This window comes from Anoplophora glabripennis, unplaced genomic scaffold (genome assembly GCF_000390285.2).
Source record: "Anoplophora glabripennis isolate ALB-LARVAE unplaced genomic scaffold, Agla_2.0 scaffold35, whole genome shotgun sequence".
In the NCBI taxonomy this organism is placed as follows: Eukaryota; Metazoa; Arthropoda; class Insecta; order Coleoptera; family Cerambycidae; genus Anoplophora; species Anoplophora glabripennis.
In genome coordinates, this window is record NW_019417117.1 from 892,645 (window position 1) to 917,656 (window position 25,012).

The window sequence follows — 25,012 nt, forward strand, 5'->3', positions numbered from 1 at the left end:
CAGTCGAAAGGGCATTCAATTTTGCATTCACCCATGACAATTAATATGAGTCATTCCATTTGAAAAAAAAAGTTGTCTGTACTTTTCATGCGACATATTTTTGCCTCCTGATTAGGAATCCGATGTCAGAATTGAGCTATCACATCACAGGAATTTCCTAACCTCAAATAACAAGTTAAAAATAGCAAAAATTCACGAAAAAGTGCTAGGCAAAATAGGATTTTTTTTCTATATTCAAATGTTCATTTATATGGTTAACACCCCGCCCCCGTCAGAATTGATGGTTGTTTTTCTAACCTAAAAAAACGGGTCAGATAACACGAATTTTCAAAAAATAACAGACTGGTACCTTGTACATGACATTAATTTTAATGCGGCAATAAAATATTTACAGAAAGACATTCAAGACAGCATTTAAATGTTAAATAAGAAAGACTGACATGATTAATGCTTATTTTGGATGAGCCTTTATGCAGACTAAATTTTAAGCCTCAAGTCGAACCAAGGGCGCCACGCCAACTACCCTAATTACAACGAACTAGTTCAAGCTTATACATCCACAAAAAAAATGGCAGACGCTGTGACGACTGAACAAATAGAAACACCGAGAAAGGTCAATGGAAGTTTGCAAGGCAATGATAGCATTATCTTAACGGTGAGTAATGGGAAAATTGTGGTTTCCTTCCGTTCTTTCTTCGAGTTTTGCATAATGTTAAGCAGACTGGAAAAATGTACGTGTCAGTTTAAAGAGGTAATTAATACATGTATCTGAAAACGAGTAAATTTCACAACGTAACCACTTTACTTTTACTGCAACGTATGATTTGTCTTTTATGGCTGTGCCAAATTCGGGATTAATCGAGGTTTACTGGTTATTACTTATTATCGTGAAAGTATGCTCGTTCACAGTGGCTTTACGGGGTGTTCCTAAAAGTCGTTTTATAACTTTAGGAACATATTATATCTATTAATTGATTTTGTTCGGTTGTTCTTCAAATGTACAATACTAAAAACTGGCCAAAAAAGCAAGGCATACCTCAATTTTTTTGAAGATTAAAATCAAAAAACTCTTTTTTTATATAAAATCTAATTACACCACTGTATTCAGAACCTTCTTACATACATATGTACCAGTCTACAAAAAATTCCTAGAAAACCTTTTATTCGTTATTATATCTGATTTTTTTTTGCAAAAAAACTATCAAAACAAACATGTTTTCAACTAAGATATTTTTTAAATAAAAGAAATCTTCTACGAGTTCAACTGGTTATATTTCTATTTCAGTGTTAAGGTTAGTGGTGATTTCACAGTACATTTATAAAATACAATAAGCGACATAAAAATTAATGATTCCGTTTTCTGCTTTCGGGCTAAAAGAAATCTTTTACAAAAATTACTCATCTTGCACCCGCAGCTATAAATCAAGAAAACAGTTTGATGTTGACACAAAACAACCGAGGAAAATTTATCACAGGCACAAAAAATCTCCGACACAGTTCTGATTTATGTTTGAAATAATCTATTTCTTTCATTCATACGGCATCAGATAACAATATCTAAGCTGATTTATGGATTTGATGTTCTGCTTGAGCTTCTCTCTTAGATACTTTAAAAAAAAAAGTGTGGCGCCCCATAAAATCAAAGTATTGCTAATACGCAATATGTAAGAAACAAACTACATTGTCTATTGTCTCAAATTGCATAAACCAAAATTTATTTCGAAATAGGGTTCTTTAAAATAAAGAGAAAATTGTACTTGATTCGGAAAATGATTATTTTAAGATATAAACGTTTTTTTCAATGTACTTTTCAATAAATTTTAAAATAAACGAATGGAAATTTAGACAAAATTGTAAAATCTATAATCTTTTATTGGCGGCGGGTAAGGTTTTCTTAATTCGAAATTTATTTTTTGCTTACTCTGAACTTTGGACATTTTTATACAAAAATTGTGTATTACATTTTTAATTCAAAACTACCCATTTTTTAATGTAATTTTGTTCCTCTTTTGGGCAAGGAAAAAAAGATTTAATTAATAATTTTTTATTCGACAGGAATTAAGGAAAATACTTTTTTTACAAATAGGTTTAAAGTTACGGTCGTAAATACGTGAAAAAATTATTTTCTACAATCAGGATGGCATATGCAATTCAGAACATCCTGTACACAAAAAAAATCAACCAAATTAATAATGCCAAGATTCAGTCAATCCTTGTTCAAAGTTGAACTAATTAAGTTTTGCATAACTTTTAAAATATTAATTTGGTGCTATGGTGTTTGGTAATCAGTGGAATATGATATTTCTTATCAAAGTTAAATTCTAATAAAGATAAATCACAACGGAATCAATTAATTAACGCTACGATATCAAACAAAAGAACGTCATTCTATCAAGGCGTCCTTTGTGAAGATATCAACATCTGGGCAACTTTCTATTTCCTTGTATTCTCGCTCGTGTAAGTGATTAATAACGTGTTTAAATGCAATTTGTTTCACAATCGACCAAGCTAAATAAAAACGGTTCTCGAAGTAAAAGGAAAAATAGTGATTTGCCACTTAAATTTATCATTTGTTGACTATCGAAAAAACTGCATTGATGTTTCTAGTCAAAAATTGTAACAATTTAAAGATTTTTTTAAAATAATTTGCCTGTTTCCCAGTTGCTATGTGAGTGATCTGTATAGAAGTGTTAGTATCCCAACTAACACAGAAGTGGTATTAGTCATTGTAATTTGTTATGGTTCATGTAAAAATGAGACCATAAATTCTTCATTGGACGAAAAAATACTATGATTTAGAGTTTATGATGTTACTCTACAGGGTCGGTCATTTTAATTTCACCAGCAGTTATTTTGGAAGGGGGGTCATTTCGTGAGAATTAATAATTAACCTTAACAAAAGTTATTCGGTTTGCTGGGGGTCACCTGGTGATGACCTAGGGTTTGACCTTGACCCATATTTTCGGTAATTTGAGGGTCAACTTATTTTGTTACATAAAAACGTCTATGTTTCACTTCAGAAATGAAAAGAGCGGAAAATATTTCGTCTGAATACATAGTTTGGTTTTTGGTAAAGGTGACCTTTGAAGATCATCCCAAGGACAATTTTACATCTCATTCATAATTCAAAAGTATAATGAATTTTTAAGAGTGATTCTGCTGCTTCAGAGGTTGTGAACCTTGAATTTTACCTTGACCCTTTTCAAGGTCATTGGGAATGTCTACTAATTTATTTTAACAAAAACGACTATCTTCACTTTAGAAGTGAGAATAAAAGAAAATTGTACGTCAGAATACATAGTTTGGTTTTTGGTAAAAGTAATCTTTGAAGATCATCCCAAGGACAATTTTACATCTCATTCATAAATCAAAAGAATAATGAATTGTTATTAAAAGTGATTCTGCTACTTTAGAGGTTGGGAACTTATGACCTTGAATTTTACCTTGACCCTTTTCAAGGTCATCGTGAATGTCACTAATTTATTGTAACAAAAACGACTATCTTCACTTTAGAAATGAGAATAAAGGAAAATTTTACGTCAGAATACATAGTTTGGTTTTTGGTAAAAGTAACCTTTGAAGATCATACCAATGTTGATTCTGTATTTCTTTTGTAACTCGAAATAGTAAAATATAATAAAAAAACGTAAAAATCTGTTTGAAGTCAACTGTTTTTTTAAATGATAACCCCTACTTTTAGCAGGTCTTGAAGTTTCTTTATTATTCTTTACTATTTCGACTTACAAAAAAGATGAATCACTTTCACAAAAAACCAAACTATGTGTTCAGATGTAAAATTTTACGCTTTTCATTTCTGAAGTGAAAAACAGACGTTTCTATTAAAAAAAAATAAGTTGACCTTCAAAAGATGTTGAAAATATGAGTCAATGTCAATTCCAAGGTCATCAAGGGGTGACCCCCCATCAAACCGAACAACTTTTGTTATGGTTTATTTTCACGAAATGACCCCCCTTCCCCCCAGGAAGTATGGAAATAATTGACTGGAGAAATTAAAATGACACCTGTATGGCTGTATATAACAATTTTAAAGTCACTTTGACGTTCTGGTGCCTGTAGTTCAAAATTAAAAAGTAATTTTTCGTCCAATGAGGCACTTGTAGTCTTAATCTCTAATCCTAATCTCTCTACTCCTAACAATATTTTTCAATGACTTTGATATTAGTATTGTTGGGATTTTTTTAATTGGTTGCTCAAAAACCAAGTCCCGGAAATTCGGCGCCTTTGGTCAACATTAACGTTCTTTAAGGATAGTTAAATATTCCTATTTTGATTTCAAGACACTGTAATAGTTCCGTAAGAGCATCCTATCATCTTCATCTTTTCAGAGAACGCGAAATGAAAAATTCAATCTGAGGAATATAAGCGGGAATATTTCCGTTATGTAGAGCTCGAATACCGAGACGAATTCAAGTAATTGGATCGAATACTTGAGATGCACTCTAGGTTCTAAATATAAAGTGGATGCCTCTGGGTTCTATTTCGTTTAGATTTTCCGGGAAGTAATCGCCTTACAAATATAAAGCGTTCGTTAACTTTTTTTAGTAGGTTGTCTAGGTCATATTTCAGTTACGTCAGGAGTAAATTTAAAAAAAAAACAAGAAAGGTTTAAATTTATAACAGGAAGTAGAGTAATCTCCCAAGTATTTTTATATACTGTATAACTAAAAACAGAAACTTATTGTTTTTGAGATTCGGGTAAAATTACTTACTATCCAGGGTGATTCAGTCATAATTCATTAATTTTAAGGAAATATAAAGATTTTAAATGCATATTTACGCGGAAAAAAATATTTTCAAATCATTATTTAACTCCTTTTCGGACCGCTCCTGATCCACTAAAAGCGAGATTGTCTTTCGTCGATAAATTCGAATTTCTCATCCCAAAAAATCCCCGGATACGAAACTTCACGAAATTAGCTCGAGGTAGCCGAAAGATATTAAAGAAAATGTTAGGTTTTTATTTTATGAGCAACATTGTATATGACTTTTGCCCAATAATTTTTCGTCGCTGAATCTAGTGGTAAAGTTTGACCCATTCTTTCACGCACACCCTGTATATTGACTATAAAGAAAAAAAGAAAAAACCCTGAACACGAACACGAACCTGAACTTAAAAATAAATTAATTACATCAAGATACGTGCGTTGTGAGAAATGCGAAAATAAATTGTGAGCCAGTAAAATATGAAGGATTCAGTTTTATGCAAATTTTCAAGACTCCAGGCATATATGCAGATAGTGCAAAGCACTTCCTCTATCCATCTAAATAGGGCAACTGATTAGAGATGATATAGCATACAAAATAAGGCAAAACGAAGCTTCCTGTTCGACGCCTACATCTTGAATTTGGCCACAGTATCTGTCAAGGGCGTCAAAAATTGAAAGTGTACACTTCCGGTCGTTCATCTTTTAAATGGTAGACCTCCAAAACGTGTTACTCAAATCTCATAATTATTTTGAGATTTGAAAAAACAGTATAAAAAATATTAACTATTTAAGAAATTTCGGCTAAAATATTTTATTTGTTAAGAAAAAGAGACGAGTCTGCTAGTAACAATAGGAATAAACATCCTGTGTTTATAAAAATGTTACAAAGTACAAAGATATTAGAAATGAACTGGAAATTTTACTTTGTGGTCGAACAAAGAAATGAAAAACAAAAGAATAACAACAATAACCTTCACATTATACGATCTATCTAATTAAATGATCATAATTTTCGCTGCAAAGCGGATTCAATCGACCATAGTTATTAAATTAAGCGTTTTATGTATCATAAAGTCACTAATGGTTAGTTTTATGTCCTTTCACTACAACCAATTTCTTAAATTCTTTATAATTCTTTAATTAGTAAAAGAAACGAATACTGGTCGTAATTACAGTAATACGTATTTTGTAATTATTAAAAATTATTGGAAAATTGTGTACATAAAAAATGTATTTTTACAAAGTTTTTCCTGGGCGTTTACCCATTTTAGAAATGCGCAATATTGTACAAACATTGTTTATTATGTATACAGATTGTTTGGAAAATAAGGTAACAAACTACAAAAAGGTAGAACAAAAATAAGCACAAAAAATGGTAGCAAAAATATTTCTCTACACACATAAAGTTTAGTTTTTTTTGATATATGTATATCAAATGAATTTTGTTTCAGCAGCTTGCTTGTCTTTTTTTTGTGGTAACTGTGATTTGTTTTGAGAAGAGATTCAAATTTTACACTTTTCAAACAATTCCAACGAACTGTCTAATATTAGAAAAATTGTTCTTTTTTTAAACTAAGACATTTTTTGTTTAGTATAATATAAACAAATCTCTTTATACAGGGTGCTTCGCCGAAATTTACCCGGTGATAGAACACCTCAAAATAAAACAATTCACAATACAGTGTTGCAGTTAAAAGAAAATAATTTTTTTTTCAGAGAAGAAAAACTGTTTTTAACTGATTGCAGACTGCACAAGAAATTTGTTTTTCGAAAATTTTTGTTTTTTGTTTCATCAATTTAAACGTTATTTGCGGTAAAAATGTGAGAAAACCTCAAAAAAAATTTTTTCCATTTTAATCATGATTATGAAGTGTTTAAACTCAAAAAACGTAACCCTTTATTTTTTTTCAAAAGTTTGTTTGAAACAAAGAAACGGTTCGCTAGTTCGAGATGAAACTTCACAGGGTGCTTGTGGGTATATCGAACTGTAAGTCATGCTTAACATTAGTCATTTCTTGAATATTTCTAATTTAGTAGTCAATTTTCTAAAAAACCATAAATTACTTTTTTCCTGTTTTTTAAAATTCACATAAAAGATGAAAAAAAATTTTTTCGGAAGGAAATTTATTCCAGTTTTCGAAACTGTCCTTCAATTCTCTGTACTACCATTTGTCACCAAAATATTGAAGACAAAAAGATCCTTTTCCATTAAAAGACAGATATTTCGATGAAAAATGGTCGTATCGAAATTTAAAAGGAAATTGAAGCTGAATAAACAAGCTATCTGGTCCACGCAATGGCTTGGCTGAAAAAAAAAAAAATTCCAAGTCCGTGGAAATTTGCAAATTTTTTTTGTCGCGCTATTGGAGCTTCAAAATGCTTTTTTTAATTCCCGATACGACTATTTTTCACCTAAATACAGTCGGTCAAAAATCACGGAAAAATTTCGGAAATTCTTTTGACCATTTAATTTTTTGCATTAGTTTAAATTTTTTTCTATTTCTACTGTTAGATTTTGAGGATTTGCTTAAAAATAATTGTCAATCAGCAACATAATAGTATAAAACCGAAACGTTGAGTATTATTTAATAAAAACCGACTTCTCTATGGACCCTTGTAAACTGAAAATGTGAGAGTAGTTTCAAATCCTGAAACGAATAAATAAAAAACTACTAATTGACTCACCTCCTCCTTGGTCGAAGATATCTGTCTCTTTTCTCTCCCATGGTATATCTTGGGCTTCACCAACGTATGGCGGCTGAAATCGGCGGCAGGATGTCGTTCCGCTGCAACAACACAAAAAAGTTTGTTAAACTCTCGCCCACTTCAATTACAGTCTTTTCACACCAGACGGAATAAATACGGCCAATTTATTTTCACAGAAATGTTTACAGACCCACGCTCCTGATGAAAGGTTTTCATAAATAGCGAAAAATTGTGATAATATAGGCACAATTACGCGCTCTAACTATTAACAATATAATTTTTAAAATTGACGAAACAGTTTTTTAATTGGACTGAAGACTATTAATGACTGTTGTTTTAGTTTCAAAATATTACAGTTATTACAGAGACATGTCGAAAATGGTTTTAGGTAACAAGAAATTCAAATTATAACAGTTGGGATCATCAAGGTACTCGTATATCGATTAATCTAGTATGTTCGGTAAAATATGCCCCCTGCAGAATATACAACCCTTTATACCTCTGAAACCGGGGTGACGAAATTTTGTTTGGTTTAAATGTTAGTTACATGTCACTTTTGTATCGTAGTCAATGTAGCAATCAAGAGGAAACCATTGGTATTTTGAATTTTGGGTGTGAATTTAGAGGGAAGAGACAGTAAATCACAGCCAGTAAGGCTCAACACTGGATAAATGAAAAATAAGTATTTTGAATAGTAAAAAAAATTTAAATATGTAATAAAATATTCAATTTTCAGCCTACAGGCGCCCACCACTGTAAATCAGGTACTGCATTCACTACTTTTGTGCACAGGGTCAGCTCAACAACATAAAAAATGGCAGAGTAGGTAATGAATTTTTAAAATAACACTAAATTTTCCGATTTTTCCGGGTTTTCTTCTTTTCTAATTATCCGATTGAATCGATCAATCTCTCGTTTTATTCGTGTTTCAATTCTTTATAAATTGCCTCATTATAATATTCAGATTGCTTCAAAAAACTTTAAAACATGCGTTTTTTGCATAAAAATGTTTATAAAAAATTAATTAATGTTAAATTGGAGTGGGAAACATATAAGCATATGTATATCTATAGATTGTCTTTTATATGATAGCACCGTCCGTTTGCTACTACATAGTATTTTTGTCACAAATAAAACCTCTATTGATTGGCCTATAACATAATTATTAAGCTTATGATTTTTTTTAAATATGTCTATTTACCAACGCTTATTCTTTACGATAAACAAGTATATAACAACCACCTTTAGTGGTACTTATAATTAGACTAATTAGAGTTTGCCAATGTGGATTTTGCAGAGAAATAGACTCCTACAGCTGCTGTATTGGGTATTTTTATTAAACCTAACCTAATTTTTATATTTAGTGTAGGTAACATTCCTATGTCTGTGGCCTATGGTAAGCAATTTTTATTATTTTGGCCGAAATATGTACTTAACTTTCCGCTACTCAACTTAATTACTTAAAATTAGCATGTTACACCACTCCGGATATTTCGGCGATTTAATTAATTACCTAAGTTTCTCTTGCTCAGTAAGCATTACCCCAACTTATCCTATTAAGAGCCAAAATTGATAAACTTGTTAATTTAATTTCAATACAAGTTTCATAAAAACAAAATAAACAATCTATAGATCTATCCTACGTTGGTGCAACAAAACATACGCCCTTTGAGCTGTTTTGACACAAGACGGAATAAATAAAAACTATTCTGTAAGAAATATTAACTCTGTTCAGAGCCTTGCACACAGCGCGTATCCAAACGCTTAATATAAAAATATAAGACGGTTCTAAAAATAACAGCACTTAAGAGACCGGGAATTGTTTGTTTCTCCTCAACTTAAATTCAATATCTCTGGTTTAATTTATATTGCTCCAACAAATACGTCCGAGTTTATTCTATAGCAGAGGTGTATGAACTTTTTTAACTTTCTTATATGTGTTTTACTTTCATTAAAATCTATCACTTTGTTTATTATTTCAACCAATATACAACTATATACATATTTAATGCGGAAATAGCAGAAAAGCAAGTTGAAATCACCGACTTTAGTGATTGTTGTTGTTCGGTCAAAAGTGGTAAAATGAAGTGGAATGTATACATAGTGAATTCAATAACGAAATTTCTACGGTGGTCAAAATTAACACAAAAAGTTGTTATAAATTGAAACTCAATTTCGATTCTTTTTGAACAAGATGAAGATGACCTGTGACAATATTTTGTTTACCTACGACCACTACTGTAAATACTTAAAAACACACCGTCTGCGATCAATGTAAGATTCCTATTACGTACGGTAAAAAAATCGCAGTTTTCCTAGCAACCGCCTAGCAACAGCCAATACAATACTGTTTGTATTGACCGTTGCTAGGCGGTTGCTAGGAAAACTGAACGATTTTTTTACCAAGCTGTGCGATTTATTTACCGTACGACGTAATAGGAATCTTGCACTGATCGCAGACGGTGTGTTTTTAAGAATTTAAAGTAGTGGTCGTAGGTAAAGTATAGTACGTAATACGTGGTGTAATTCAATTACGCACTCATAGAATTACGCACTCGCGTCGTGCGTAACTTTTCCATTCGTGCGTAAAATGCTTTTTACAACACTTATTACGTAATATACTATTATCCGAGGGGCGATCCGCTAAGGAAAAAACGTACGAAGATTACAAAATTTCTGAAATCTCTTGTAATGTATCTGCAGATTTCAATATCGATTAAAAAAAATTACAAATTTCATATACATAATCAAGATTACAATATCTTTCAACCGATTACAAAACATTTCAGGAGATTTCAGAGTTATTTTAGTAGATTTCAATGATTATTTAAGATTTCAATAGGATTATTCGAAATTAAAAGAAGATTTCAAAATTTCTTAATAATATTTCAAGGAATACGGGAAGATTACAATAAGTTTTGAATGTCCATTTGAACAAAAATAATTGAATTAACTTCAACTGTCATTCATTTCATTCATTAACAGTAGTGCTTTGATTAAGAATTTCCAGTATCATTTTTACGCAAAAATTGTAACATTCTGATTAAGTTTTTGTTCGAATGAACGTTAAAAACTTTTTGTCATGACAAAAATGATAACGCCATTTTGAAAGTAGGTAAGTATATATTTTTATTGAAAGATAAAAATATAATAATCCAATAAACTAATAAAAATAAAAAAAAAAAAGTAACATAAAATAAACATTTTCCCAAAAAATAAATAATAAGAAATATTTTAAGCTTTTATTAACACTTGTATTTAATACTTTACCTGTATACAGTGTATTTAAAAAAGACGCGGCAATATTTAAGGGGGTGATTGCCCAGATCATTTTATAAAAAAAAGTTCCTATAAACATACGTCCGCAAACGCTTCGTTACCGATCTACAGAATGTTGAAATTTCATTAAAAAAACAGTAAAAATTAAATTTCTCCAAAACCTCTTGATATTATAATGAAATTTTAGGCCTGTCAATAGCTATGGCAGACGCGTACTTTGCAATACAAAACGATTTTTTAGTCTTACCAGTGACTAGCTATTTTTAATGAAAAAAATAGGACCCCGCTGGTTTTTCTAAAAATATAATTTTTTAATTCCTTGTTCAATTATGAAGAAGAAAGCTTTCCTCAGATTATACGCACCGTACGTCACACCGTTATTGAGTAAAAAAATAAAAAACATTTTATTGCGCACCTAAACCCAATGTTGTTTTAATTGAGAAATTTAAATTATTGAACAAAGAAATTCAAATTATCAAATTTGATTGATTTTTGAAATGTGGTACATACTGTTGTTTGTAGTAGGTAATAATAAGGGGCTGCGTTTTAGAGAAATTTAATTTTTACTGTTTTTTAATGAAATTTCACATTCTGTAGATCGGTAACGAAGCGTTTGCGGACCTATGTTTATAGGACTTTTTTTATAAACTGACCTGAGCAATCACTCCCTTAAATATTGCCGCGTCTTTTTTAAACACACTGTATACAAGTAAAGTATTAAATGCAAGTATTAATAAAAGCTTAATATATTTTTTATTTATTAGTTTTTGGGAAAATACTTACCTACTTTCAAAATAGCATTATCATTTTTGTCATGACAAAATGTTTTTAACGTTCATTCGAACAAAAAACTTAATCAGAATGTTACAATTTTTGCCCAAAAAATGCCTGATACTGGAAATTCTTAATCAAAGTACTACTGTTAATGAATGAAATGAATGACATTTGAAGTTAATTCAATTATTTTTGTTCAAATGGACATTCAAAACTTATTGTAATCTTCCCGTATTCCTTGAAACCTTATTAAGAAATTTTGAAATATTCTTTTAATTTCTAATAATCCTATTGAAATCTTAAGTAATCATTGAAATCTACTAAAATAACTCTGAAATCTCCTGAAATGTGTTGTAATCTTGATTATTTATATGAAATTTGTAATATTTTTTGAATTGATATTGAAATCTGCAGATACATTACAAGAGATTTCAGAAATTTTGTAATCGTCTGTTTTTTTCCTTGGCGGATTGCCCTTCGGAACACACCAATCGCACCATATAGGTTTCTGTCGAGGTTTCTGTGGCATTCTTTGGAAAATGAGGTGGGGGGGGGGCGTTGTATAACGACTACATCGACGAAATTCGTTAGCTGATTACATAGATTACAGCGAGGATTACAGATAAGATTACGTAGATTACAGACAGATTACATAGATTACAGATAAGATTACGTAGATTACATAAAGATTCCAGGGCAAACGTACGAAGATTACATCAGCGGATCGCCCCTCGCTATTATCATTACCAAATCTGGTACACGTTTTTGGTTATTGACACATGCATAATGGACTACAAAAAAAATGTATAGATTGCGTTGATCCCACTTTTCCCAGCCATCTTGATAAAAATCGATCGATTTTTTTTTCTTAGAAAATGCAAAACTGAATAATGAAAACAACCTCTTCTTGACTGACCCTTTTGGGGCAATATTTACTAAAAATTTTTTAAAATATCTGTTTCTGAATAATTTAATTTCTTCTTCTTTTCAGTGTGGTAAATAAAAAATATATACTAATTTGTCCCAAAAATAAATCGAATTAGTTATTTAAAATTCACGGGTATTATGGAAGCATACAATAATTTTTTTGTAGGTTGGTAGTACTATCCTTGATATCTATGCAGAGTTTCAAGTCAATATACAGGCTGTTTCAGAAAGAACTCCCGTAAATACAGGGGGTGATAGTACGACAAAAAATAAGAATTTTTTGTCTTATGATATGTCTATCTCCTCTTGTTTTCGAGATACAGAGCGACAAATTAAAATTTTTTAAATAGAATTTACGAAAATTTCCAAATGGTGCGAAATGTTTTTTATGAAATTTGTTAATACATTTCAAATTTTTTTGAGTTTAGGTTTTTTACCATTCGGGCTCCAATCTCTAATGTACAATTTTATTTTCTAAAAATAATGTGCTCCCCTTAGAACTTCCTAATGTGGACGGTTTTGGAGAAAAAGGCTTTTAATTGAACTCTTACAATATTACAGTGTATAAAATAAGTGACTTTTCTCAAAGTAGGCTTATGTCAAAACTTATTGATGGATGTGTCATAGACAACGCATACATTCTTAGTAATATTTTAAACCCTAATTAACTTTATCAAAATTTTAGTGACTGTAATTAGTCATTACTAACTACAGTCACTAACAATCACTATACCGGAAAAGGACTTTCCGACTGTTTCGAGAGTTGGAAAAAAACATAAGAGCATTGTATCAGGTGGGGATTACTTTGAAGGTGACGAAATTGATTTGGAAGCATAGATAAAGATTTTTTATTTTCAAAACAAATTCACCTTATTTTTTGGACAACAGTATATTGTATTGAACCTGTTGAGCAACATTTATAATTCCTATGCAAGACTATAAAAAATGCTTCTTTAGATCATGATAGTTTAACGAAGAAGAATATTTTCACATTCTTCCACTTTATGTTCATGCTATTGTAGTATTTACTTGAGAAAATGCTACAAAAGTTTACAATTTATCGACTTAGAACTAGAATGTAAAGAAATATAAAGTAGTTTCGAAGTTCTCCTCAACACAATGAGTCTTTTTACCTATAATGGACTTAAACTTTTGAAACACCGATTAACTCCAGCTAATTCTCGCAGCTGCTCGAGCAATAAACTTGAGAAGTCGGCTCACAAAACTTACGTAAACTATGTGCCCGGATTTACTTATAACGTAAACGTTTTGTGAAACCTTTAACAATCGTTTATAAACTTCGGCAACTGAGTGAGATTGGGTCGTAAACAATAGTTATACGGCTTTTCTTGTGTGTTCAAAACCTCCTTTTTGTGCCGGAAGCGGAATACGTTACGAAAAACCCCAGTGGCGTCCGAACTCCAATTAGTCTAGGAAGAAATTTTTAAATTTCCCTTCAAACAGGGTGCCATGGTGATATTAGAAAAGGAACGGCCACCAGGACCACCATACCTTAGTCCCAGTAATTAACTTCGATTCGAAACAGTACCTGAATTTAACATTTTTTCTACAATAAACTACCAGTGGCGCATTTTTTTCTAGGGTAAAGAGAGCGGCACCTTCAGTACCACGCCACTGGTTAATCCCACGAGGTTAAAATTACATTCAATAAACGTTTAAATGAAGTGAATACGCTGTAGTAAACTTCATTCAAATCGTTCAGCGCATGAAGATATGACAGAAAATATAATTTTTCTTACAAACTTGAACGCCCTGTATCTCGAATCCCTCAGGAAAAAAGTTTATAGAGCAAACTCTACTTATTTTGTGGCAAGCAATCTATTCCTACAGTTTCGGTATTTAAAGTGAAATCACTCTATATTTAACCCCATTTTAAAAAGGAAGCCATTTAAAAAACAATATTTAAAATGTCAGAAATATGTCAGATCCTTATCTATTATGGCTAAGAGTGTGTACTTTTTAGTCCATAATTTGAATTTATTTGAAAGTCTACAATATTATTTAATGATTTCAGTATATCAAATATGCATTTTTTCATTATATACTATTTCAACAGATTATACAGGGCGATTCACTTTTTATGGTCAGGACTTTAACCATCGATACATCTCGTCAAAATAGTGTTATTTTGAAGTATACACTTTTTCTTCCAAAGGCTTATTAAATAATGCGTTGACCTGGTACCTGTACACCTTCGTTTTTAAACTGAGTTTGTTTCGACGCTTTGGACAAAAAACGACTCGACTATTTGGGGATTTTCCCAGGTTATTTCGTTATCTTCCGTTTCAAAGGGTCTCCAGAAAGCCATGCTAAATTACTAGATAATTACATATAATATTTATTTAATAACTATTACCCTTTACTGGTTACGATATGAACAAATATTAATATCAATTAATAATTAATGATACGTATTATACCAACAATAAATATACCATGACAAAAATTATTTACGACCTAGTGGACCAATGCAGGTTTGCTTTGACGACCAGCGCGCGGCCGTCGATTCTACATCAGGCGGACTGGTCTACCAATACCGGACTCGCCCAATGGCTATTCGAGTATAAATTACGAGACACATCATGGCTAAAGCATAGGAAGAAATTTCAACAAGAGAAGTACAGACGGACCTGTTATTTAAGATTCACAGGTTCCAATTGATATCGTAACAACTTATAACATCAATGACTCAGGAAATACGTCAAAATACGTATAAACAATTGTTATTCGAAGAATCACCTTCAAGGAGCATGAGATTTTTTTCCAAAAAATCTGTGTCAACTACAACAGTTTCTTTAAGTAATAAAATAAAAAAGATAGTTTTAGGTGTCACTTTAAAATATTATTAACACATAACTGATATGTTCTGGACCCCTTCTTAATCATAAATTTAAATAGTTTCGTACATACTTCAATCATTACCCTGTTTACCTAATTGTAATAAATTCATAAGAAGCCATTTTTCTCAAAAATCAAGCATTTCATTTAAACATAGTAAAAGACCTTTTTGCTGTAGAATAAACCGCAATGTAAAAAATACATTCATTTTGAAAAATTTCCAGTGGTGTAGAAATTCTATTAAAAATAGGGTTATCAGAGCTCCTTACCGACGCCTATGATTGATCTATTTTCACAATAATTTATAAAATCGATAGAGCTTTTCATTCGTACACGTCATACTAAATATAAAACAAATGGCTTTCACAGTTTAAGAAAAATTAAATAAAAACCAAAAAAATGATTTTCAACCGCTTATATCTCTAAAAGGAAGTCTTTGGAAAAAAGTGTATGTTTCAAAATGATATTATTTTGATGAGATCTATCGATGGTTAAAGTTCTAATCATACAAAGTGAATCACCCTGTATATTTATTTTAGACAAATTATTAATTACTAATATAGTTTGGCTAAATAGTTATTTCATTGCATAGGTATCAAAGAGCTTTTTAAATTTAAAAATTAAAAAAAAAACTGATGTGGGATGACAATTACAACGTTCTACCTCATTAAATTATCCATTCTTTAAAGATTGTTGTGGACATTCAAAAACATCCAAAAGCACACAACAAATTTTCAGTACATTATCTACAATTTCAGGACGAATGAAACACGTTCTACACATTTTTAACAAAGCCACGCAAGTGAATCCTAGAGATTCATGTAATCATCACTAAATACCGTGTTCCGCAACTTCTAGCGTCTAATTCCCTGCGAAATTACACCCAACTGAGTTCGCAATATCCGATTATGGTATAACTCGAAATTAATGCACTTGCAATTCCTTCATTAAGCGCTGCCTACATCAGAGTGTTATTACGTAGGTAGCGGATCCAACGGGATGAGTTGGATAAGTAAATTTAATTTAGGAACTCGGAGCACTATAAACTTATCATTCCAAAGTAAAATAACCATGTTTAACGAAGTAAAAGGTACATAAATTACTGTAATATCGTCAGGCGTCTTTAATTTTAGACGAGAAAGGGTAAAATGAAAACGTGCCGGAATTATATTGAAGAAAGTTAATAATAGCAGACATACTTACGCTAAATGACTATCATTTGTATTGTTGGTAATAATGTTACATAGTAAACATGTACCAGATGATTTTGAAAGTAGGTCTAATTACTATACAAGCGGTGTAAATCATTTTCCGTATATTTAAAGCAAACTTTCCAAATAAATAAACCCATATTTAAATGCTGCACTTCCGGAAAAATACGAACATATTTTTTTCATAAATACTTTTATTATTAGTTTTGTTTTAGAAACAATAATAGTTTAATATAGTATTAGATTACATTTTACTTCTTATCCCATGATATTCGATGACTCAATTTGACCCAACTAATAGATAGATTAAACATATAGTCAATATTTCCGGTTATAAACTGATTAATCATTAATCTACAATTATAATGAGTTTGTCATTGATGTGGTTTGCGGCAAAGTAGTTCCTATGGCTTTACAAAATATATTCTAGTGGGTAGTAGGTACAAGAAACACAGACTTATGTTAATACGTTGTTAAGCAATCGATTTGAAAAGGATCTTCACATTCGTATGTTACATGATTAAAATTTATCGTTTTCAAAGGATAACCATATAGTCCAGTCACTGAAGCCGAAAATAAGTTAAAAGCTCCCCATTTTTTCGGATAGCAGATGAAAATTTGCATACAAGCTCATCTGCTGACTTCAAAAGTTATATTGTCTAGATGTGTGCTTTTTTCTATTTGTACGAAAAAAATGCGAAAATCGCAGATTTACATATTTTAAAGGTTCTATTCATGTTCAAATATGTTGGATAAAGTTCCTTTCATGTTTTTCAATATAATTTATGAAATTTAATTACTTTTCAACCCTTAAAAATCCTTAAAAACTACCCTTCCATGGCAAAAAAAAATAGAAAAAAAAGTTTTTAACAGTTTAAAATATTCTTATGTGGACCACACGTGGGATTGCAAAAAAGTCCAACTTTTCTGCAACCACAAGTTGCGACGCATCCTGTTTTGCAATTGCAAAATATAATCCTAAGTAGTTCATCTGGTGCAGACTTTTTTGCATTTTTATTGGTTGCAATGGTGTGCATGTATATTATTATAATACTTACTCAAATCTGTTCATAAAAAATACCGAAAAAGTGCTATTAATTTATTTATCATAACTTTTGTAATTTTAAAGTTATAAATTTACTCAAAAAACCATTTTGTAGGGAATTTAAAGCACTTTAAGTTCTGTGATTTGCAGTTTTTTGAGCCCCTCGTTTTTTAGATTTGTAAGCAAAAAGGGCTCAGGAAAGGCAGTCTTGGATCTTAGTTTAGAGCTTCTAGCGGTCATAACTCAGTCAAATTTTGTCCTGCAAAAATTAAAGATAAATAGTAACAAGTTTTAATGCTTTAAGCTACATTCGTGTAAAATGTTATTTCACGATCTAGTTCTAGTTGAATAAATCAAGTACTATTTTCGCCCAAAGAAATTTAGGTGGAAAAGCACGTTTTCCGACACTCCTTTATCCCTCGAGGAACGAAAAAAAACTACTTTACCCACGAACATTTGCCATTATATCAATTATAACTTTGCAGCTGCTGCCTCAATTTTATTCGTGTCAACAAGTCTGATGTAAAAAATGTTCCTAACAAATTACTAAAAAGTATTACAAAAGCTTATTGTACTGAAATTAAAAAATAAAGAACCTAACTTTTTTTTCTCTTACATTGGAATTGTTCATTAAAAAACATTTATTAGGATACTTTTTATTCAGGTAAAAAATTAAAAACACAAGGTTTAAAAAAATACAAAAAAGCGCTATAAAAACCAGAAGGTTATTTTAATAACATTTCAAATACAGATGATTTTATAACAAAATTTTTTGTAATAAACAAATCCATTAATAAAATATACTGCGAACTTTCAATGTCGTCGTAAATGAAATATGCCTAGAAATCAATGAATTTTCGACAACTTTGGCATAATAAACTGACTTAACAATAACAAAAATTATAAAAATGTAAGACAATATTTTGATTTTGATAAATAATGTTAAATTATTTCTTTTTCTCCTCGTATGAAAATTTCTTCCAGTGTAATTTGTAACAAAGCATTTATACAGGAGAAGATTCAGTCATAATGTCATTAATTCTAAGGGAAGATAGGAAAAAATAAGTAGAACACGAATACGCGATTAAAATAAATTTAAAACATATTTTCAAATCATTATTTAAACCCCTTTTGGGACCAATACTAACCTCTGACCTATAAAGATTTATCGAGAGTAAATCTTGACCAACCGTTACTTTCGGTTATTAACCTAGCTCTTAATTCGTTTTTAATCCGCAGTGAACTACAACGAATAAACAGTTTTTTTAGTTAGACACATGAATGAATAACATATTTTTTTTACATTTGAAATATTAACAAGTATTATTAATTTGTTAATAAAAACAAATGTATAAGGATAATAATTGTTTTCGATTGTTAGGGTATTGGAATTTAAAGCTTATAATGTTCGTTTTCTCTATGTTTTATAATTGAACATGACTATTTCGTATTCTGTTCAATAATTATTCAGTTTGTAGTACCTATACCTTATTGTACGACTTATTTTCGAAGAGTAGTATGGTACTTATCTACTTAATATGCCAGTACGGCTAAAACAACAACCGTTCATAGCACTTCGTTAATAAAATCATGATCCTATACACTTTGATTTTGAAACCAATTGCAAAATTTGGGACGAATGGGGAAATCAGCTGTTTCGCTTCAATGTTCGAACCCTCTATAATCCGCCGGCACGTTCCCTTTCGTGAAGTAGGTCACCGAATTAACGGGAATTATGGGGTAATTTGCTTATTTTTTTAAAAACTGGAGCAAATGTTTTTCGATTTTCTTCCTTATTAGGTCTTCCGAATTAAAATTAATGACATTATAACTGAATCACACTGTACTGTTGTATACTTTCCATTTCCTGAAAGCTTACACCGAGTAAGTCCAAAAATTAAAATAAATAAATACTGAAGTTTGTGCAAAGCGTGGGTATGTACCTACATCTCACGAAATAAGTATTTGACGGTTTGAACGAATCCATCTCAAGATTAGATCATTCATTTTATACGGCAAGTTTAAGGCGAGCAATTTGTCACTTGTTTATATAAACTATGCGTTGTTTTTTTAATAGAGTTGATCATAACGGTTAAATCCTTGGCGCCACGGGAGACGTTCTTTTTTTTTCATTTAATATCCTATTTTTACTTGCAGCTGTTTTCTTGGACCACTTGGATGTTAAGTAATTTGCAATTTGTACAAATTTACAATTATTAGTGAGCTTTCATATGATTAATTAATTTAAACGTTAATGATAACTGTTAAACTTCTGTAACAGATGAATGTCAAATTATCCGGCTCGAAGGACCAATATGTTATTTATAGGAAAACAATCATTGCAGTAAAAAGATAATTTTATCATAATAGAAAAGAACTTTTAAAAAAGTTTACAATTTCATTTCCGGTTGCGACGTTTCTGATGCAGATTTCACTGCTTGCTGAAATGAGGAACTGAACTGAAGGCGATGATGACTTTCATCACCCAACGAAGTGCTTTATTTTGTACACATCCGCGCAGCAAGCTGAACCGTGTTTTTTTTGTGAAATAACACACTTTCTTAAAACGTGACGCAAAATAATTCGTAAAGGAACTCGTTTCGAAAATTGAAGTCGCATACTTGTCAACTGGAACACTTTCGAATGTATATTCAACTTGCAAAAGGAGGCAAAGGCAATGCAACAATTGCAGAAATTATTAGTAACACAAGTGCATATGGTAACATTACGTGTATAAGCTGTAACCATAAACGAAAAAAGGAGGTTGACTTTTGCATGTTGTTTTGAATTCGTTTCACGAAAATCATGACTGTTTTTGTAAACTGCAAAATAGGTTTATTTTTACTACTGTTTTCAACTTATTTCGTAAAAATAACGAATTCTTGTTTACGAAATCGAAAACATTTAAAATACAACACAGTTAAGAGATCTGATTCACATGTTTCACTTTCGACTACCAATTTAAAGACTTTAAATCTATAAACACGATATACCTAAATCATAAAACCGACTTGTTTATATTGGGTTAAAAATTATGACAAGTAGCACGCTCCAATATCAAATAAATGTTCTATTTTAGTAAGCCAAGCCTATTTGCACGGTTCTGAAGTGCATTTATCGTACAGTAGATACTAGTTATGGGTCAACAAACATTTATTTATCGTGCATGTGTTTTCTTCACTATACAGAGATAATCAAAGCAGTAAGTGTGGTGTTCCAAATGGAAAATAATCGATTACACAGACCAACAAAATTTAACTTTTTTTGGAAGCAGAAACTTGAATATATATTTTCGAAGGATTTAGGTGCGCTGAATCTGAATCTGGCAGCAAAATTACTCTATCACGTAAAATTTTTGAGATATCCTAACCTAAAATTGCAAAAACACTGTTTTTCGTCATATTTGAGGTTATGTAGTAATGCCATCTATGCTTTTTTTAAAAAAATACATATAATCTTTCCAATGCCGTTCAGTTTGCTCAAATATCTTTTTTTTTTCGTTGAGATATCACATGTTGAAATTTCTAAGTTTATCAGTTTCTTAATATACGAAAATCTACTAAGGATCCCTTAGACGTCAAACAGTTGACTGCAGTTCAGAAACTTCATACTCAGAAACTTCAATACATACGAACTCAAACTCACAAACTTTTTTTTGCACTTTTAGGTTAGGATATCTCAAAAACCTGACATGCTATTTTTTTATTGATTGACTGACCATTGTTTCTGATTAAGGTTTGTAATTTTTATTTATACTTTTTAAATGTTTATGTTTCTTGTGTTAATGTGTATTTATTGTAGCTGTAATATTCATCCTGTAATTGGGTTTCTCCCGTTGGGTGAATTAAATTAAATAAATAAATAAATAAATAAATAAATAAATAAATGATAGAGCAATTCTGCGGTCAGATTCGGATTCAGCGTACCAAAATCCTTCGGGAAATATTAGTGTGTCTGCTTCTTGACCCTTGTCGACCTGTGCTATCTAATGAACAATTATAGATATACAGGGTGGTCAGAATTTTATCCAGAAAACTTCGAGGGCAGATAGATATCTTTAAAATAATATGTGTTTGCCTTATAAACATTGGTCTGGTACAACCCCGTTTTAGAGATACAGGGTGTTGAAGTTGTTAAAAAATCCGATCTCAATATAATATGGTACATATAATGTATGATAGTAGACCTTACATTCCCTAAAATATGAGCTTTAACGGTCCAACCAGTAGCGTCAGTTTTTTTTTTATAAAAAAGGAGACGACCCCTGCCCAGTTGTACACCACTTGTTGCACCTATAGAACTCATATTTTAGGGAATGCAAGGCCTACTATCATACGTTATCTGTACCAAATTTTATTGAGATCGATTAATAGATTCCTGAAATATAAATAAAGAATCAATTTTTTTTTAACAACTTCAACATCTCTAAAACGAGGCTGTTCCACACCAATGTTTATAAGGCAAACACATATTATTTTAAAGAGATATATCTGCCCTCGAAGTTTCCTGCATAAAATTCGGACCACCCTGTATAAACTATAAAATGATTTGTGTAGTGTTAAAAAGACCTTCTAGTCGATAAAAACTGTATTAAAATTCCAATTTACGTTCCAAGTAGTATATAAACTTTAGAAGTTGTCAAAAAACGATGGACCTAAAAACATTTCAATCAATAGCCAACTCAAACAGGAAGACTATTCAAAATAAGTAAATATTAATGTCGTTGAACAGTATTACAGACATAGAATTAAGCTTGATACAAACGTAGAGAAAAGATACAGGCATCAAAATTTACAGAAAAATGTGTAAAATCAGAATATGTAATAGTCATGCTGCAAAAACATGCATAAAGCCATAATTTACAATCAAAAATTTCACAAAAGTTTAATATGACGTCTCCATAATAACAAACTCATTTGTCTTCAGTTTATAAAAAGTAAAACAGGATTTGTGCTTGTAGTAGCCAGTCTTTTATAATTTTCCAAGCAGTAAACATGTCGAGTTGAGCCTAAAATAAACAAAAGAAAGTCAACATTAAGTAAATAAAACGATTTAAACGAATTCATAACAAAAATTAATCACAAACTCAAAATTAAATTTTCAAAATTTCAAAAAAGTCGACCAAAATTTAAAATTTTCACATTTCATAACAAAATATAAAAGGGAAAATTATAGCTAGTGAATATAACGTAATATAATAAGCAAATAAATTTGTTAAATTGTCAAAATATCTTGAGATTGTACTATAAGTTCTATAAGAAATGCTAAGTTGAATTTTTCATTTATTTACAACTTCCATATTAATAAAAGTAGAAGACAAGTTCTTGATATCGTCCAGGCAAAAATTACAACGAATTCAATAAAAATTATAACAAAAAAAAAATAAAATTCATATTATAATAAAAAAAATAACTACATAGGTATAAGTATCTAGATACCATGTTCTTAATATTTAGAACTGTTAAGTTAGATAAGACACTTCAAATTTCAGCGAGAGAATAATACCTATATTATTTTTAGAGCTGTTTTAGAATTGTTCTTTTTCGGGTTGTATGGTAATTGCGACATGAACAATTATTTAAAATTATTGTAGATGTATTTGTTTTTAAAATTATTTTAATACCTTAACGAATTTTATAAAAAACATTGTTTGTATTTTAGAGCCCTGAGGATGGTGTAAAATAACACCGAAACGTTCGCAATGATTTAAAATATAGTATTCTTTTATTTATTGATCTTTATCCCACTAAAACCTTGACTTGGATACATTTTTTATGTTTTTCTTATTATATTTTCCATTCAAAATATTTTCATCTAGACTCAATCTACCCGTTCATATTTCCGAACACTTTGGAAATGGACACATTTCAATAGTATCTCCTTCTAACAATGGAATCACCACAGAAGCACTTACAGTTAAATCTGAAACATCCATTAGACATTACAGTAAATAAACATCACCGGTCTTATCATTATCAAAGCGTTTAGCGCCTTTTCCATGTTTACCTAACACAGTTTTAAAGTCGACTCCGGTGATACGGTTCTCAAATAGGCGAAACTTGTGTAAATATTTGCTAAGGTTTCTAAATGCGGAAACAGTTCACAAAGTAATTGAGATTTGTTGTAACGTATCGATTTACTTTTATAAAGTAGTCATTTACATCGACATTTATCAAATTTATGACTCGGTGTATCATACAGAAATAAAACGAATCCTGAAACAGCCACATTGTATTAACTATGTAAATTTATAATGTACAGGGTAATCTATTATACAGGGAAATCTTAAATTTGTACATATATATTTTAAATGGCTATACAAAAATTGGTATATTTATATATACGCAAAGAAATATAATCTTGATGCTAATATACCACAATCTTAAACTAAATAAATTTTTTTACAATTAAATAATGGAAAAGATTTTACTTAGTTTAAGATTGTGGTATATGTATTAGCACCAAAAATATATTTCTTTGCGTATATATAAATATACCATTCTTGATTTAAGAATATTTTTTGCAAAAAAATGCATAATATTTTTTATAGAAAAAGTTGGTGAGAACCGCTAACTTCACTGTGGTATTTACGCAAAATATAGATCAATAATATATGTATACCAATGTTACGAATGGCCTGACCTTAAATTCCCCAATAATTCAACAAAATGTTCAAGATTTGCAAAAAATAAATAGTATATAAACTTAAGCTGTAGTCTTAAGGACGTATATCGGGGTCCGAGGGAAGTGAGGATCGCAGGGGGCGGTCCTATGCTTTTCTTATGGGATTAAAACCCGCTGCCAACTTGAAAAAAATTAAATTCTATTGAAATTATTTGCGATAAACATTATCTATATAGAAAAGAAATCTACTCAATATGCACATAGCATACATATTGAAAATTAACAACATAAAAATATCATATTTAAGTAGTTTTAAATTATATTTAATGAACGCATAAACACTATGTAGATGTGGCAACAGCGCTAATAAACGAGTGCAGTTGTACACAATGCGAACCTACAGACCTCGGACATCGGAGATACTGCGCGTCAAATTCGGGTAAAGTTGCGTACGCGTTCAAAAATGTATTGTGTGTAAACTATGTAAAATATAATTATTATATATAGCAAATATATCGTATTATCCTCGCGAAGATTTGTATCCTTAATTTAAAATCCATAAATCATGTGAACTGGTAAAACAACGAGAAAATAATTATGATAATTTAGTTCTAAAGAAATGAAATGACACTCGCGCCCATCTCTCGTCAAGTCAAAGAAAATGTTGGATGTAATTTTGAAGGTTCTGTGATAGAAATTACATTATTACTCACTGTTCGTGTTTTTCAGCTCTATTTTAGTAATGTTACAAAAGTTTTGCAACTATAACTAATTTTTTAGATATAAAGTTTGCTGAGAAATATTTATGTTCCTTTGTTATTCCGTACAAATGCTTTTATCTCAAGTATTACTAATTATAT

The 25,012-nt window shown here is 30.6% G+C and overlaps 1 protein-coding gene across 1 annotated transcript in view; it reads right to left on the reverse strand.

Moving 5' to 3' along the window:
• Window positions 1-25,012, reverse strand: part of LOC108912491 (disintegrin and metalloproteinase domain-containing protein 12) — a 130,602-nt gene that overhangs the window by 28,333 nt on the left and 77,257 nt on the right. Inside the window, exon 3 of the mRNA XM_018717727.1 lies at window positions 7,413-7,513. Coding sequence (XP_018573243.1) covers window positions 7,413-7,513 — 101 coding nt within the window. The remainder of the gene's footprint in view (window positions 1-7,412; window positions 7,514-25,012) is intronic.